Genomic DNA, 15,114 nt, shown 5'->3' with positions numbered 1-15,114 from the left:
TGGTGTTCGCCTTTAGCAATTGAGAGGGTTGGTGTTAAGGGCTAAGAAATAGGGGAAGATCCTCTCTACTAAATTTTCGGGTTTAACATTAGTTTCCACAAAAAAAAATAAAAATTCTTACATTAAATATATATATCAATAAAATGCATATCTCCGATTGTTTATTACAATTGATAACTTTTTACTGAAGACATTTTTAAAATTTTTCCATGATTTTAGTAAAATCCAAAAATATCTTCTAACTTAGAGAATTTTTCAAGAAAACTTATTATTACAAGAAATGAAAGAAATGGCAGTTAAGGATGCAATGATGCAATATGGATTTGGTATTTTCCTTTTTTGTTTAGTTATTGTCTTAAACTTCTTTTAAGTTTTCCTTCTATAATTTCTAATTTCTGTTACTTATTATGCAATTTTTATTATTTTAAATATAGTTACGTATTTCTATATTAATGGGGTTTACACAATACATCATCTTAAATTTTACTATTTACATTTATTATGATAATCTTAAATTTATTTAAATAATTTTATAATCTATAATTAAGTAGTAAAATTAAAATTTACTGCTATTTTATATATATTATTTTTATAATTCTTTATTTGAAATTAATTGATTAGATTAAATAATATTAGGACACACAATTAAAACCTTTCCATCCTTCTGGTAGGATTTTAACTAAGTCCTTCATCTAGGAAAGTTAATTTGGAATTACGACTATTAGCAAAATTCCATCTTCAGTCCAATCCAAATAATATATTTTATATTACTATATATTTTATGCAAAGGTGGAGCCTCCTTAAGTGACATGGCCCCCTCAAAATTTTTAAAATTTTTTTCATAACATATGAGATTTTTAAAATTTTTATATATTTTTTAATGGCTCTTGCAAAATAATTTTTTATTTAATAATTAATATAAATAAAGAATAATAAAATGATTTCACATATCTCACTCAACTTTAATTTTTTTTTATTTTTTTCAATTTATATTTGTTTATTTTTTCATTTCTATTCTATTTGTTCATATGTTCTAAGTTCTTTTAAATTTTCTTTCCCAAATTTCTACAAACCATTAATTGTATTCTTTTTCTTTCTTTTTTGTTATATCATATGTGGTATCTACCTTCTATTTGCCATGTTCTTCTTTTTATATTACTTAGATTTTATTTTCTATGATTTTAATATTTAAAAATTAATAAATTATTATATAGTTCTCCAATATAAGTTGTAACGTTACATTGTTACTTAAAATTTTATTAATTTATCATTTTTTATTAATCCTGATTATGTAAGGAGAAATTAATTTAAGTATATTTTTTATATGCTTTACGTTTTATATTTAGTTAAAATGAAATTATCTTGAATATATAGTCTTTAAATAATTCTGATTATATAAGAAGAAATTATTAATCTTATATATCGTTTTTAACTATTTATATTTTACACATTATAGTTTTATATTTACTTTCATATTTCTATTATCAATCTTTTTATTGTTGATTAAATTTAATATATTATTTTTTAAAAAAATTTTAACCCTTATTTTTCTCTGTTTGGCCCCTCAATAAAAATTGACTAGCTCCGCCTCTGATTTTATTTTTCCCTTTTTTAAAAGCATAAATATTTTATTTTCCTATGTGTGAATATTCTATTTTTCTCTAAGCATCATCATTAAGATTCTTTTAGCATTAACTAATATAAAGTATTATTTTTTTACTAAGCTAAACACTTATTTTATTTATCATATATATATACATATATATTACCCATATGTTGTCTCATAGAACTAAATATTTTGTTTTGTTTTGTTTTTTTTATAAATTTATTATTACATATATTACATATTAATTAAAACTAACAAACAAAATGAGGAATGTAAACAAATACAATATAAACAAAACATTAAGTTAATCAAACAAAAGCCGAACACACAATATCATGGATAAGAAAACCCTTTACCTAACTTGGGTTTGATTCGACCCAAATTTTGACCAAGCTTCTCCTTTAGCATGAGCTCACTCTGACTTGTTTCAAGTGGCCTAATGTTTAGAAATGCAATGCAATCATGAGCCTACTTCTAGATCTTCAACAGAGCCCAATGAAAGGCTCGGGCTTGCTTTCAAGTTCCCTTCTAAGCAAAACACATTATTTAATGCTTTTAGAGAAACCCTTGTACAACTCAGAATGGAATCTTTCATGCCGATATACCTTATCTCTTAAACAGCACCGTTTCACTTTTCCTAAAGCTATAAAAACCTAGTTTTCTAACCAGCTCTTTAATTTTTTCTTCTTCACCGGTGCAATTGCTCTTTTCCCTCAATCAATGGTCCCCCTCTCCAAGGCAATCGTAACACCTATGCAACTCCCTTACTCTTTCACCTTAACACCATGTCATCTAAGTCTTCCCCCTTAAATCTAGCCTAAACATCCAAACATTGACTTTCAACAACCTAAACAAGCCTTAAACCCAAAACTATTAGTAATTTCTCTTTTTTTCTTTTTCTCTCAAACTCGCAGCTTCTCTCTAATACCTCTCAACCAAACAACCAAATCTCTTCAAACATGTTTCCTTTGCTCATCTCATCGTCAACACCATTGAAGTCCTCATTGCCGAGGTCTGGTGCTCATCTTTTTCACCTTATTTGTCATTCAGCCCAATCACTCAAAACTCTTACTCTTTCTTTCGTTTCTCCCAAATCACTCGAGAACCCTCTTGCTGAGATTAGTGCTACTCTTAGAGATATCAATCACACATTGATTGAAAATTTTAAAGTAATAGCAAAAATGTAAAACGAATTCGAGGATGAATCTAAATAGTTTTCAATTTAATGTTTAGTAGCTATTGTTTTTAGGAGATGAATATGAATAGTTTTCAATTTGAATGAATATGAATAGTTTTCAATCTGAATACGTTGTCTTGTGCTTTTTTCTACCGTTTTAATGCTAATTATGTTTTATAGTGTTGTTATATTTTTGCTCTGTTACTGGAAGTCGATTTCTTTGTTGAATTTAAATACAAGGTGTAAGTTCAAATGGTATGAAAGTTTAATTGGTTTGGTTAGTCTATTGGAAATTTGGAAATTAGTGGTAGTTGAGTATTGTCATGTGAAATGTAGTGTCTTTGGCAATGGATAGTTTGATCCTAGTTGCAACTTGGGTGGGTTTATGTGTCTAGGTTCTGTAAGGCAGGGTAGGAGCCAAAAAGTACCAAGCCTACTTGGTGTAACTTGTCCTGTTACCAACAAGGATGGTTTACTAGTTTTTGTACAATATATTTTTTTTAGTAATGAAACTCGACAAATTGCCTTTAAAAAAAACAATGCGAAATCCAATAAAAATAAAATAAAAACCAATCGAATAATTTCAATATAGGACCTATAAAACATAAAATTAAATGTGCTTTTACTTTTAAAGGTTTAGTTTAAGAAGCAATCTAATATTTAAGACAAAATTATTAAATTCAAATATTTTGTGTGTATATACGTGGTTGCTTATTTGCATATTTAGAGTTCATACTTTTATAACAACAATAATAATAATAATAACAATAATAATAGCAGTAAAGGAAGTGTCACAACCTAAGAGTTTGAACTAGTCTAGGTCCAACAAGTAGACCAAATAGCCCAAACAAATCAGTAGACTAGATAGCCCAATAGACTAATCAAAAGGCCTAGCCCACGACATAGGGTAGAAATGTCCACACACCCTTAAGAGTGTCTAATTTGATTTGAACTCTTGGATTTGCTAATGTATATCTAGGTTTAGATGTAAATTTATTAGATTAGATTAAAATTTGGATTTAATTTGAATATCATTTTTTCAAATTAAATATCTTAACCTATCTCTATCTTGTAACTTAACCTTATCTAACCAAGGGGGGCCATCAGCCTACAAATAAACCCCTTCCCCTTATTTGTAACACACATAGAAGAAACAACAAAGCATTCCATTTCTCCAAATAGCTTTCTTTCTTCTTTTTTTTCTTTAGCTTTCATTTTTGTTAATTTTGAAGCTTACTTAAGTTCTATTTTCAGAGTTTAAAGCTGTACAAGATTGGGCTAAAGCTTTGACACGTGACAGTTAGTATCAAAGTCAAGGTTCAAGGAAGAGAAATGGCGTCAGCAAAAGACCAGTTTGCATCCACCCAAGAGGTAAGGGAGACTAGAGGTACAGTTAAGCGAGGTAAGTCGAAAGACATGAAGTCCATTCTTGAAGGTTGAGTAGCCAGAATGGAGGTGGCTGTGAGAAAGATGAGGGACATACTCGAGGAGTTCGAGGCCAACATGGAGGAGTTAAGGGCCAAAAATGACAAGTTTCATGGAAAGTTGTAGTCAACCCTCAATAAGTTGGTGGATATGTTAAACCATCGAGACACGGCATTGGAAGAGTTGGTTGAGTTGTTACTGTAGAAGGTATAGGAGCTTAGGGACAAACTCGTCACACTAGAGGTAACCACATGAGGTGGTGTGCTAGTCACTCAGTTAGGGACTCGCTGGAAGGTGCCCAAGCCCAAGGAATTTCAAAGTAAGAAAAAAGCCAAGAAGGTGGATAATTTCTTATGAAGCTTGGAACAATACTTCAACGCTATGGGCATTGTAAAGGATGCTTTATGGATTAATTCCATAACCATGTATTTGGTGGATATCGCCTTGCTATGATGGAGACATAAGTGCGATGAGAAGCTTGAAGGAGAGACCATCAGCACTTGGACGGAGTTCCAAAGGGAGTATGTAAATGATTAAGTGCGTGACAAACTCAAAAAACTTACCCAACAAGGTGAGGTAAGAGAATATGTTAAACAATTCTCTGAATTATTGTTACAAATTAACGATATTGATGAAAGGAAGCACTCTTTGCTTTTATGGATGAGCTCAAGCCATAAGCCAAGTTAGAACTCCAAAAACGAGGTGTGTAGAACATCACAAATGCCATGAGCGTGGTAAAATTGATGCTTGAGTTACACAAGTTCAACAACAAGCCTCCCACTCCCAAATCTAAGGATAAAGGTAAGAATGGGCAAGACCAAAATTGACACTCTAAAGAAGGTAATGGCAAAGGAAAAAAGGCATTTGAGAGAATGAGGAAACTAACCAAAGATGAGAAGAAAAAGCCACGATCATGCTTTCTATGTGACGATCCACATTAGGTGAAAAATTGTCCAAAAAAGGCCAAGTTAATGGCCATTGCTTAAGAGGAGGATGAACAAGACATAGAGACCATAAAGCTTGGATCCATGGTGTTGAACGCAATCAAAGCCAAATGATTCTCTCAGAAAAAGGGACTTATGTTTGCTAACATAATGGTGAACGGACAAATGTTGGAGGCTCTTGTTAACACAAAGGCTTCAAACTTATTTGTAACAAAGGGTGCTGTTAAAAAACTAAGCTTGAAGCCCAATAGAAAGGCTAGTTTTATCAAAATGATGAATTCAAAGGAAATTCCAACCATGGGTTCAATAATAGTTAATGTACAATTAGGTGCATGGAAAGGTAAACAACCCATCGGGGTAATCCTTATGGATGGTTATGATTGTGTCATTGGCATTGGATTCCTTGATAAGATTAATGCTTTGCTTGTGCCTTTTGTAAATTACATTTGTGTGTTGGGCACCAAAGGGCAATGTGTAGTACTAGTGAAAAGAAGATGTAACTTAAATGCCAAACTACTATCGGCAATGCAACTAGTCAAGGGTGCACGACGAATTGAGGAGACATTTGTCACAATTCTCAAGTTGGAGGATACCCTAAGGGATTTTGTGAAGGCTTCAATTGAGGTGTTAGATGAGTTTAAGGGCGTGATATTGGCAAGTCTACCTAATAGGTTACCCCTTCAAAGGGAAATTGATCATCACATAAAGGTGGAACCAAGAGCATAATCGCCAACATGAGGCCTTTATCGGATGTCCCTCTTAGAGTTAGTTGAGTTGAGGAATTAACTAAAGGAGTTAGTTGATGTCGTATTCACTAGACCTTCCAAATCCCTATATAGTGCACCAGTGTTGTTCCGGAGTAAGCATGATGGGTCCTTGAGGTTAGGGAAGAGCAAATAGTTATTTCGGTTTTAGATATCTAATAATTGAGCTAACCGAACTCATGTTTAAAAATAATTGAAATCAAATTGAATTTCATAAGTAACTGAACTAATCAAAATCGAATTAATTTGGTTAGTTCGGTTCGGTTTTCGAAAACCAAACTTGAGAATATTCTTTTTTTTGTTTGTATATATTTATTTATGTTACATTTTTCATAAATCAATACTATAAAGTATTAAAAATGATGATAAAAAATTAGAATAAATAGATGGATACTCATCCAAATACTAAACAATTAAAAGTATGGATAAAAACAATAACAAATAGTTTATGATTTATTTCCCATACGAAAACCCCATTATATCCTTATTTAAGTTCAACTAGTTTAGTTAGGAATTTTTCTAATCGAAATCAAACTGAATTAACTAACTTAACCGAATTACTAGAAAAATCAAACTAACTGAATCGAAAAAACTGAACTCACTTCGGTTCGGTTTGCATTTGCACACCACTACTTGAGGTTGTGCATCGACTACAAAGCTTTAAATAAGCTCACCATGAAAAACAAGTATCCCATACCGTTGATTGAAAACTTATTTGATCAGTTGAGAGAGACATTATGGCTCACAAAGTTGGACTTAAGCTCAAGGTACTACCAAGTATGCATAGTATGCATAGCCAAGAGGGATGAGCCCAAGACTACATGTGTAACTCACTAGGGTTTGTATAAGTTCCTCGTTATGCCATTCAAACTCACTATTTACAGCCATGTTTTGCACCTTCATGAACAAGGTATTACAACCTTTCCTTGATAAATTTATGGTTGTATACTATGATGACATTATCATTTATAGCAAAACACTAAAGGAGCATGTGGTACATCTCCAACAAGTGATGGAGGCATTAAGGGAGCATGAATTGTTCGTGAAGAAGGAGAAGTACACCTTTGCCTTTAAAAGGTACCTTTCTTAGGACATATTGTTGGTGGTGGACACAATCGGATGGAACCAAACAAAATGAAGGCCATATTTGATTGAGAACCTCCCACTGAGGTAATTAAACTTCGATTATTTTTATGTCATGCTAATTATTACGGGAGATTTGTCAAAAGCTACTTTTATATCATCGCACCACTAATTGACATGTTAAGGAAGTGAAAAGCATGAGAGTGGAACACAATGAGCCAGTAAACCTTTGAGAAAGTGAAGAACACAATGTGTGAGGAGTTAATGTTAGCATTACCGAACCACACTAAATTATACAAAGTCCACATAGATGCATCAGACTTTGCCATTGGAGGAATGTTGATGCAAAAAGGACATGTAGTGGCTTTTGAGAGTCGCAAGCTCGATGAGACGAAGTAAAGGTACATAGTGCAAGAGAAAGAAATGACTGCAGTAATGCATTACCTTCGCACATAGAGACATTACCTACTCGAGACTCCGTTCATGGTAATGACAAACAATGTGGCTACATTGTACTTTTAAAACAAGAAAAAGCTCAATCCCAAGCAAGCTTGTTGGCAAGACTTTTTGCTAAGATTCGACTATCGGTTGGAGTACAAGCCCGGTAAAACAAATTTGGTGGTGGATGCACTTAGCAGGAAGGCCACATTAGTAGTTGTGATTAAAGCGTAGAGGGCGCTTGTGTCACATATCAATGGACTATCACACGATACTATGACGCAATCATTGATAAAGTACGCTAAGGATGGAAAAGCTAGGCGATTTTGGGTCTAAGATGGTCTTTTATACAACAAGGGATTGAAGTTATATGTGCCACAACATGGGGGATCATGCGAAGAAATCTTACATGAGTGTCATGATTCAAGTTGGGTTGGACATCCTAAGATGCACCGCACTTTAGCATTGGTAGAGGAGAGCTATTATTGGCTGCACATGAGAGAGGATGTGAAGAATTACGTACAAACTTATCTGATATGTTAACAAGATAAGATGGAGTAGAAAAAGATGGCAAGATTACTTGAACCACTACCTATACCTAATCACCCATGGGAAAGCGTGATAATGGACTTTATCATGGGAGTGCCAAAGGTAGATGGATTGAGTTGCATCATGGTCGTGGTAGACCGTTTTTCCAAATATGCCACTTTCATCATTGCTAGTTATAAATGTCTAGTTGTGGAGGCCACGAGATTATTCATGAGGTATGTAATTAAATATTATGGTGTTCCACTAACCTTTGTAAGTGATAATGATGGACAATTCACTAGGGGTTTCTGGATCGAACTCTTCAAAATGATGAGATCCAAGTTGAACTTTTTCACAAGGTTTCACCCTTAAGTAGATGGCTAAATCAAGAAAATGAATGCCCTGTTAAAGATGTACTTATGCCATTTTGTGCATAGCATATAAACTGACTAGTCAATGTGGATAGATGTAGCATTATTCTCTCACAACTTGTAACGGAATGAGGCACTTGGACAAAGCCCTTTCGATTTGGTGACAAGGCAACAGCCTCTCATGTCAAGTACTGTAGCAGCAGGCTGCATTGGTCCAATGCCTACAACCTACAAATATGCTCCAGTTTGGCAAAAGTAACTAGACTTAGCTCGAACCTATCTACACAAAACCATCAAGAAAATGAAAAAGTGGGTCGATCAGTCTCGAAAAGAAGTACATTTTGAGGTAGGGGACTCAGTGATGGTAAAACTTCACTTGGTGCTCAGAAATAAAAGTTTTCACAAGGGGCTAGTTCGGCATTACAAGGGACCTTATCAAGTATTAAAAAAGGTCGAAAGGGTGGCATACAATTTGGAGTTGCCACTTGAGTCGAAGGTACATCCAGTTTTCCATTTCAGTATGTTAAAGTCTTACCATGCAGATGAACATGATCCTAATAGAGAGGTAATCCACAGAGTGTCGATAGGAAATCAAAGCAACATATGAGCGAGAAGTGGAGCAACTGTTGGCCCATAGAGTGTTAAGGCAAAAGAATTATAGATCGAGGTATTAATATTTAGTGAAATGGAAGGGGTTGCTAGAGAATGAGACAAGTTGCGAGTCAGCGGAGAACTTATAGCAGTTCCAAGACGAGATGGAGCTTTTCCACTAGGTAATGAGGGCGTTGTCGAATTGAGTGAGAGAGAATGTCACCGCCTAAAAGTTTACACCAACCCAAGTCCAACAGGTAGGCCCAATAGCCCAAACAAACCAGCAGGTCAAGCAGTCCAATAGACTAATCAGATGGCCCAACTTGCGATATAAGGGTAGAAATGTCTATATCCTCCTAAGAATGTCTAATTTGATTTGAATTCTTAGATTTGATAATATATATATCTAGGTTTAAATGTAGATTTACTATATTAAATTAGGATTTGGATTTAATTTGAATATTATCTCTTCAAATTAAATCTCTTATCTTATCATATCTTATCTTTATCTTGTAACTTAATCTTATTTAACTAAGAGGGGCCATCAACCTATAAATAAGCCTTTTCTCTTCATTTATAACACACATTAGAGAAACAACAAAGCATTCCATTTCTCTAAATAGCTTTCTCTTTTCTTCCTTTCTTTAGCTTTTGCTTTTGTTAGTTTTGTAGCTTTTGCTTTTTCTTTAGCTCTATTTTTAGATAGGAATGTCAACGAGTACCCTATTATAGGGTACCTGCGGGTATCCGACCCAATTATACCGGGTTAGGATACAAAATATACGGATTCAAATGGGTTCGGATAGTAATTTTACTACCCGAATCGGATTCGAGTAGGATTCGGGTATCACACTTTGGATACCCGTTACCTAAACCCGTTTACAATACCTGAATAAAATAGCTGCATTAGGATTCGAACCCAGGCCATGAAGGAAAGCACTGGACAAGCAGTTTCCTTTGTTATGTAATGACAAAATAATATATTTAAAATATAGTTAGTTAAATAACTAATGTGATGATATAAATATATATAAATAAAAAATTATTAGATTATTAATTATGTTTAAATAATATGAAAATCATATCATATTACAAAGAAATATAATTCTATTTTTGTTTTTATTAATTTAATTAGTAATTAATTTTATGAAATACGTAAAGAAATATTATTGTATATGTACACGAGTTTGAGTAATTAGATATTCATGAAAAAAAATTTGATAATTTTTTAATCTAATCGGGTTTTTAAACGGATTAGGGTAATTATATAGTAGTAAAAATGTAATAGGGTTAGGGTTAGGGTAGTAACTTTTAAAATTATTCGTGTAATTAATAAGATTATGGTAGTTGATTTTTTATAAAGTTAAGGTTCAGGTATCTCAAAATTATAGAGTACCCGACCCGTTGACATCCCTATTTTTAGAGTTTAAGACAATACGAGGTTGGGCTTAAGTTTTAGCACGTAATAAGAAAGATCAAGTTATATACGTATTAATATTTTAACAAATTGACTACTAAATTTAATAGTCTACTCACAAATGTCATGTCAATACGATATCCCTATTATATTTTTATTATATCGATCGAGGATAGTATAGTCTTTTTCAACATATATTTAATGGTGGAATTAAAAAAATAGTTAAATATTTTTAATTAATTTAAAATTTGACATGCATGATCTATTAAATAGAGCAAGAAATCTAACAGTTTAATTAACCAAACATAAATTGTATAAAAAGATAGGAATGGATGTAATTTTACATCAGTATTAGTGGATCGCTCTCACTAATGATAATTGTGTTGTGTTTAATTTACTAGGTGGATTGTCTGTTGATATGAATGTTTTTTATAAAAAAGAAAAAGTTTTGGGCTTATCAAAAAGGTCCAAACGGAATAAGAAACTAAACCAAGCCAAATTATTTCAGTTTGGACCTTAGACTTTTTCACCTCTTTCACAATTGATTTGCTAAAATTGAGATTTGTTTAAAAATCTCAAATATATTATCTTTCTCTTTTCTTTTTTTTTTTTAAAAAAAATAGCAAGAAGTGACCTATGGTTGTTTGCTTTTTTTCAATTCCATGTGATAATTTGTCACTTACATCACCAAGCTAGATAAATTAAAAGCTTGGCGATCATGCAAGCATAGACTATATATCAAGGTCAATGAAGTCGTGACAGCAAATCTTACCATATGGTCCTTACATTAATCTAATTGTCATCACCATCTGCTACATTTTACTTTTTAACAATAAACTCCAATACAAGGGATTTGACACGTGAATATAAATAACTTTCGAATTGCTAATTCTCAGTTTTATATTGTCTTCACATAGATCTACACAATTAGATTTTCATATTTAACTATTAGATACTTTATTTGTTTTGATTATTCCACTCTTGGCTTCATTCCTTGATCCCCATATGGTTTGTTTGCAAATTACCATTTCATTAACTAGTTTTGTACAAAAATGATGTTCTGTGAGATTCATCCTACTAAAAAGATAATTGTTCTAGCAACAACTTGGAATTACAAATTGATCAAACTCTAATATCACTAGTAACAAAATGCATGTTTCCACTGTCTAACAAGGAGATGATACAAGTCCCAACTCTCTTTACTATTACAAGTTACAACCATCTATATGTTCTCCATAGTAATTTTTATTTGTCCATTCCTCTACCACTACAACACAACCCTTCCCATCTGGACCATGGAAATCAACATGATGACCCTGTAAATTTAGGTCCGAATGCCTACAAGTTCAAAGCTTATATAATAACACACACTGTTAAAAGGAGAGTAATAAATCTAAACAATGAAACACACGCAACCCACTATTATCATTTGACGGTGGACAGTTTTCCTTTCTCGGGGGTTCTCATTTCCTTTGCATGTTTCACACTACTGCTGAGCCTTCCTCCCCTTTCTCTTCTCAGCGAAGAAGAACCCCATCAAGGCTACGATGGAGAAAGCACTGAAGCAAACGGAAGCAATATCAAGCGACACGTGGCGTCCAGTGATTGCCTGGATTTCAAAGAGGTTGGTAGTTTTTTTGGCGTCAGTGTTCTGACCGTAAGCCACTTCGTGATCCTCAGCGTTGAAAGCGTAGGCGCGTACGAAGTACGTGGCGGTAGGCACGTCGCACTCGATGGTCCATTGAAAGGTTTGGTTGGTGTTGCTGTAGGGCCTTGACACGATCTTGAACTGGCAAGTCTTGTCCTTGGAGAGATGGTCTACGGTTTTCCTCCAAGCGCGGTCGACCTGGCTAATCGGCGCGTAGCACAGCTTGACCTTGATGGTCGTGTAGGCAGAGTCGGTACCAGCTGGGAAACTCTGGTTCAGCCCCCAGATCACTGTGATTTTGTCTTCATCAGCTTTCAAAACTGTACAATTTAATCAATAACCCCATTAATTCTTAAGCAACAATAAAAAAGCCCAGAAAAAAAATAAATGGCTATTTATCGAAATTTCCAGCCAGAAAAAAATGATGAGGCAGCATGGCGCAGACAAAGTTGAAAAGGCAGACAAAGCTATGTGGAAAAAGCTATGAAAGTGGACAAAATATTATTTGTCCTAAAGCTGGTCAACTCTCGATTCCAGATTCCCAAGCAATATGGTCCATTGATGGATTCTTCTTCATTATAGAAGCAAGTTATGGTTTAGATATATCTGCAACAAAAATCTGCTATTACCATTTATTAACATCTCCTATTGCCTTGGTTCCAACGAAGATTAATATGAATATCAAACAATCTTCTAGTTGCCTTCACAAACACAAAGTAAAATCTATAGCTTGTAAAACTATGCAAACACTCAAAATTTATCCTGAAGAATTAAAAGAGGATCACCCCGTGAAAGAAATGCTCTCAGATTACTATCGAATTAAGTTCGAGAAGAGTTCATGCATGTAGACATAGAGATCTAATCAGATAGATATATATATATATATATATATTTAATACAAGTGGACCTTCTTGGGAGAAACCAAATCAAATTCCGATCAAGAGACGGGTTTAGATGACATACGTCCTTGTCTGTGCGAGGCAGTAACTACAAGGGTTCTTGGCAGGGAAGAGAAAGAGATCATCCCATAAGTCTCTGCAAAGCAAGAGAAAAGAAGAAATGAAGCCAAGAGAAGACCTCGAGCTGCCATTGATGATACTCCTGAACTCTTGATCAAGCGACCACACAAAAAGCTAGGAGGCTAGGATCTGTTGAAGACTTGAGAGGCTATGATTCCAAATAAAACTCCTTGATGATGAATAAAGTTGAGATTGAGGGCCCTTATGTAGAAGCAACCTCAAATAAAATAATAAGCGGGGATTTCTCTACTAAACATGTGGTGGAAAAGTCAAAAGGCCCAAAAGTATCTGCTGGTATACCTTCTTAAGAATTTGAAGGGATTCTTATATGATATGACGCCCCTTTAACGTGATAAAGAGGTGGGGTTACAAGGGATTTGATATGCAGAAAGCATAGCTTTTTTGGACTTTTGGTGTGATGTGTTTGTTGTTTAGTTTATTGGTTGACTTTGTTTTGTGGGAATTTGGGACTGATTGGATGCATAGTAAGTACTATTCTATGTTTGGCTTTGTCCCCTAATGTTTACGAAAGTGCAAAGGAGCAAGAAGAGGAGATTTGAGCTTTACCTTATACAATTAAGCAAAAGCCAAAACAGTGTAGACGTGTTCACAAGGTGGCCTAATATAACAACATGTTCAAAATTTTATGATAATTTCCTCTTTTTATTTCTAATTTTTGAAATTCATTGAAGGTACTCCTATACATGCTTAGCATGACTTGATTTCTTTTTTATTAGTTTTCTAATAAAAAGTATTGATGCGTCCTTTAAGTTTTGATATCGTCAGTAGTTCCGTACGCTGTACATAAAAAAACGTCATACCTAAATAATTGAAATTTAAAATTAATTAATCAATTTAGGTATCATAGAAGGCTTGCATGTGCTTGGATTCTATGGTTGAATTGCGTTTCCCCAAGTTTCAACAAAGGAAAAATAATGGATAAAATAAAATGATTCTCAGAGAGAGAGAGAGTTGTTAATTATCCTTCAAGAGTATAGAAGTGACCTTATTTTGTGGTAATTGCCTAGTCGGCATATTTCAAATATGTACGAAGCTACCTAGTTGTTAGGTTCATCTGTTACCAACTCAATTTAGAATAAATAAATATATGAATGAGAAGTAGCCTTCTATCTAGCTTAGACAGTCAGCGATCCAATTCATGTACACTTCATTCTATCAGTATATTGTTCTTTCCTTATCTTCCTTGTAATGTTTTCAAATTCATGCTTCCTTTTTAAATTTGTGATAAGTTATTTATGCTCCCAAGTGTCTTCCTTTCACACCATCACAATAACCAATCTCCATTAAAGTTTTTATTTATATTTATTTTATTTTATTTTTAATATCTCCACGAGATTTTTCTCCTTATAAAACTAATTACTATAATACTATATATATATATATATATATATATTATAATATTATAAAAAAAATAACAAGCTGCAGTTTTCTTTCTTTAACGTGAGTGAAATTAATATTCACAAGTTAAAGAACACGTGATATGAAAATACGAATGGACACAAACTGAGGGCGGAAGATTTCTATTCCTTTGGGCTTCTCAAATCCCAATATATGTGGATCCAATTGATTAACTTTTGGGGCTTGAGAAAGAATAAACATAAGAAAGAAATGAAGGGTAAAGCCCATTTCCATGATGGGCTGTCAGATTGGACCATTTAGCAACTCAATACTTTTTTGAATTCTACATATTGAAGCGGTGCTGAAATCTTTTTATGCTTATTTCCATAATAATGTGGAAAGTCGGAGTGTCCATCATCAGTCAAAAGAGCGAGTTGGCCAGGGCCAGCTATATACAGAGTGAAGCTGCCGACTCCTGTTGACCAGTGAGCCGGTAACTCATTCATTAGAATAGTAAACGATATTCCTATCACAAGGACTGATCCAAGATTGAACATGAGTCCCCTTTTTGTTCTTAATAAGAAACAATCATCACCTCCCCTTTTTTTGTAAATCAATACAAAAATAAATCACATACCAAATATAATATTTAATATGGTTCGATACTCTACATCCACGGAGAAAAAAAAATCTATTATAATCATAGAGATTACAAAAAATATACACACTCAAAAACAAACATTA

The 15,114-nt window shown here is 33.5% G+C and overlaps 1 protein-coding gene across 1 annotated transcript; it reads right to left on the bottom strand.

Moving 5' to 3' along the window:
• On the bottom strand, positions 11,420-13,328 carry LOC18604975 (high-affinity nitrate transporter 3.2). The gene is made up of 2 exons (XM_007037707.2): positions 12,956-13,328; positions 11,420-12,312 (listed from the first exon to the last, which is right to left on the bottom strand). Exons 1-2 carry the CDS (start codon positions 13,080-13,082, stop codon positions 11,831-11,833), a joined length of 609 nt encoding a protein of 202 aa, XP_007037769.2. The 5' UTR covers positions 13,083-13,328; the 3' UTR covers positions 11,420-11,830.

The sequence above is a fragment of the Theobroma cacao genome, chromosome 3, assembly GCF_000208745.1.
Source record: "Theobroma cacao cultivar B97-61/B2 chromosome 3, Criollo_cocoa_genome_V2, whole genome shotgun sequence".
In the NCBI taxonomy this organism is placed as follows: Eukaryota; Viridiplantae; Streptophyta; class Magnoliopsida; order Malvales; family Malvaceae; genus Theobroma; species Theobroma cacao.
Note: the sequence above shows the minus strand (reverse complement) of the source record. Positions and strands in the feature narration are given on the sequence as shown.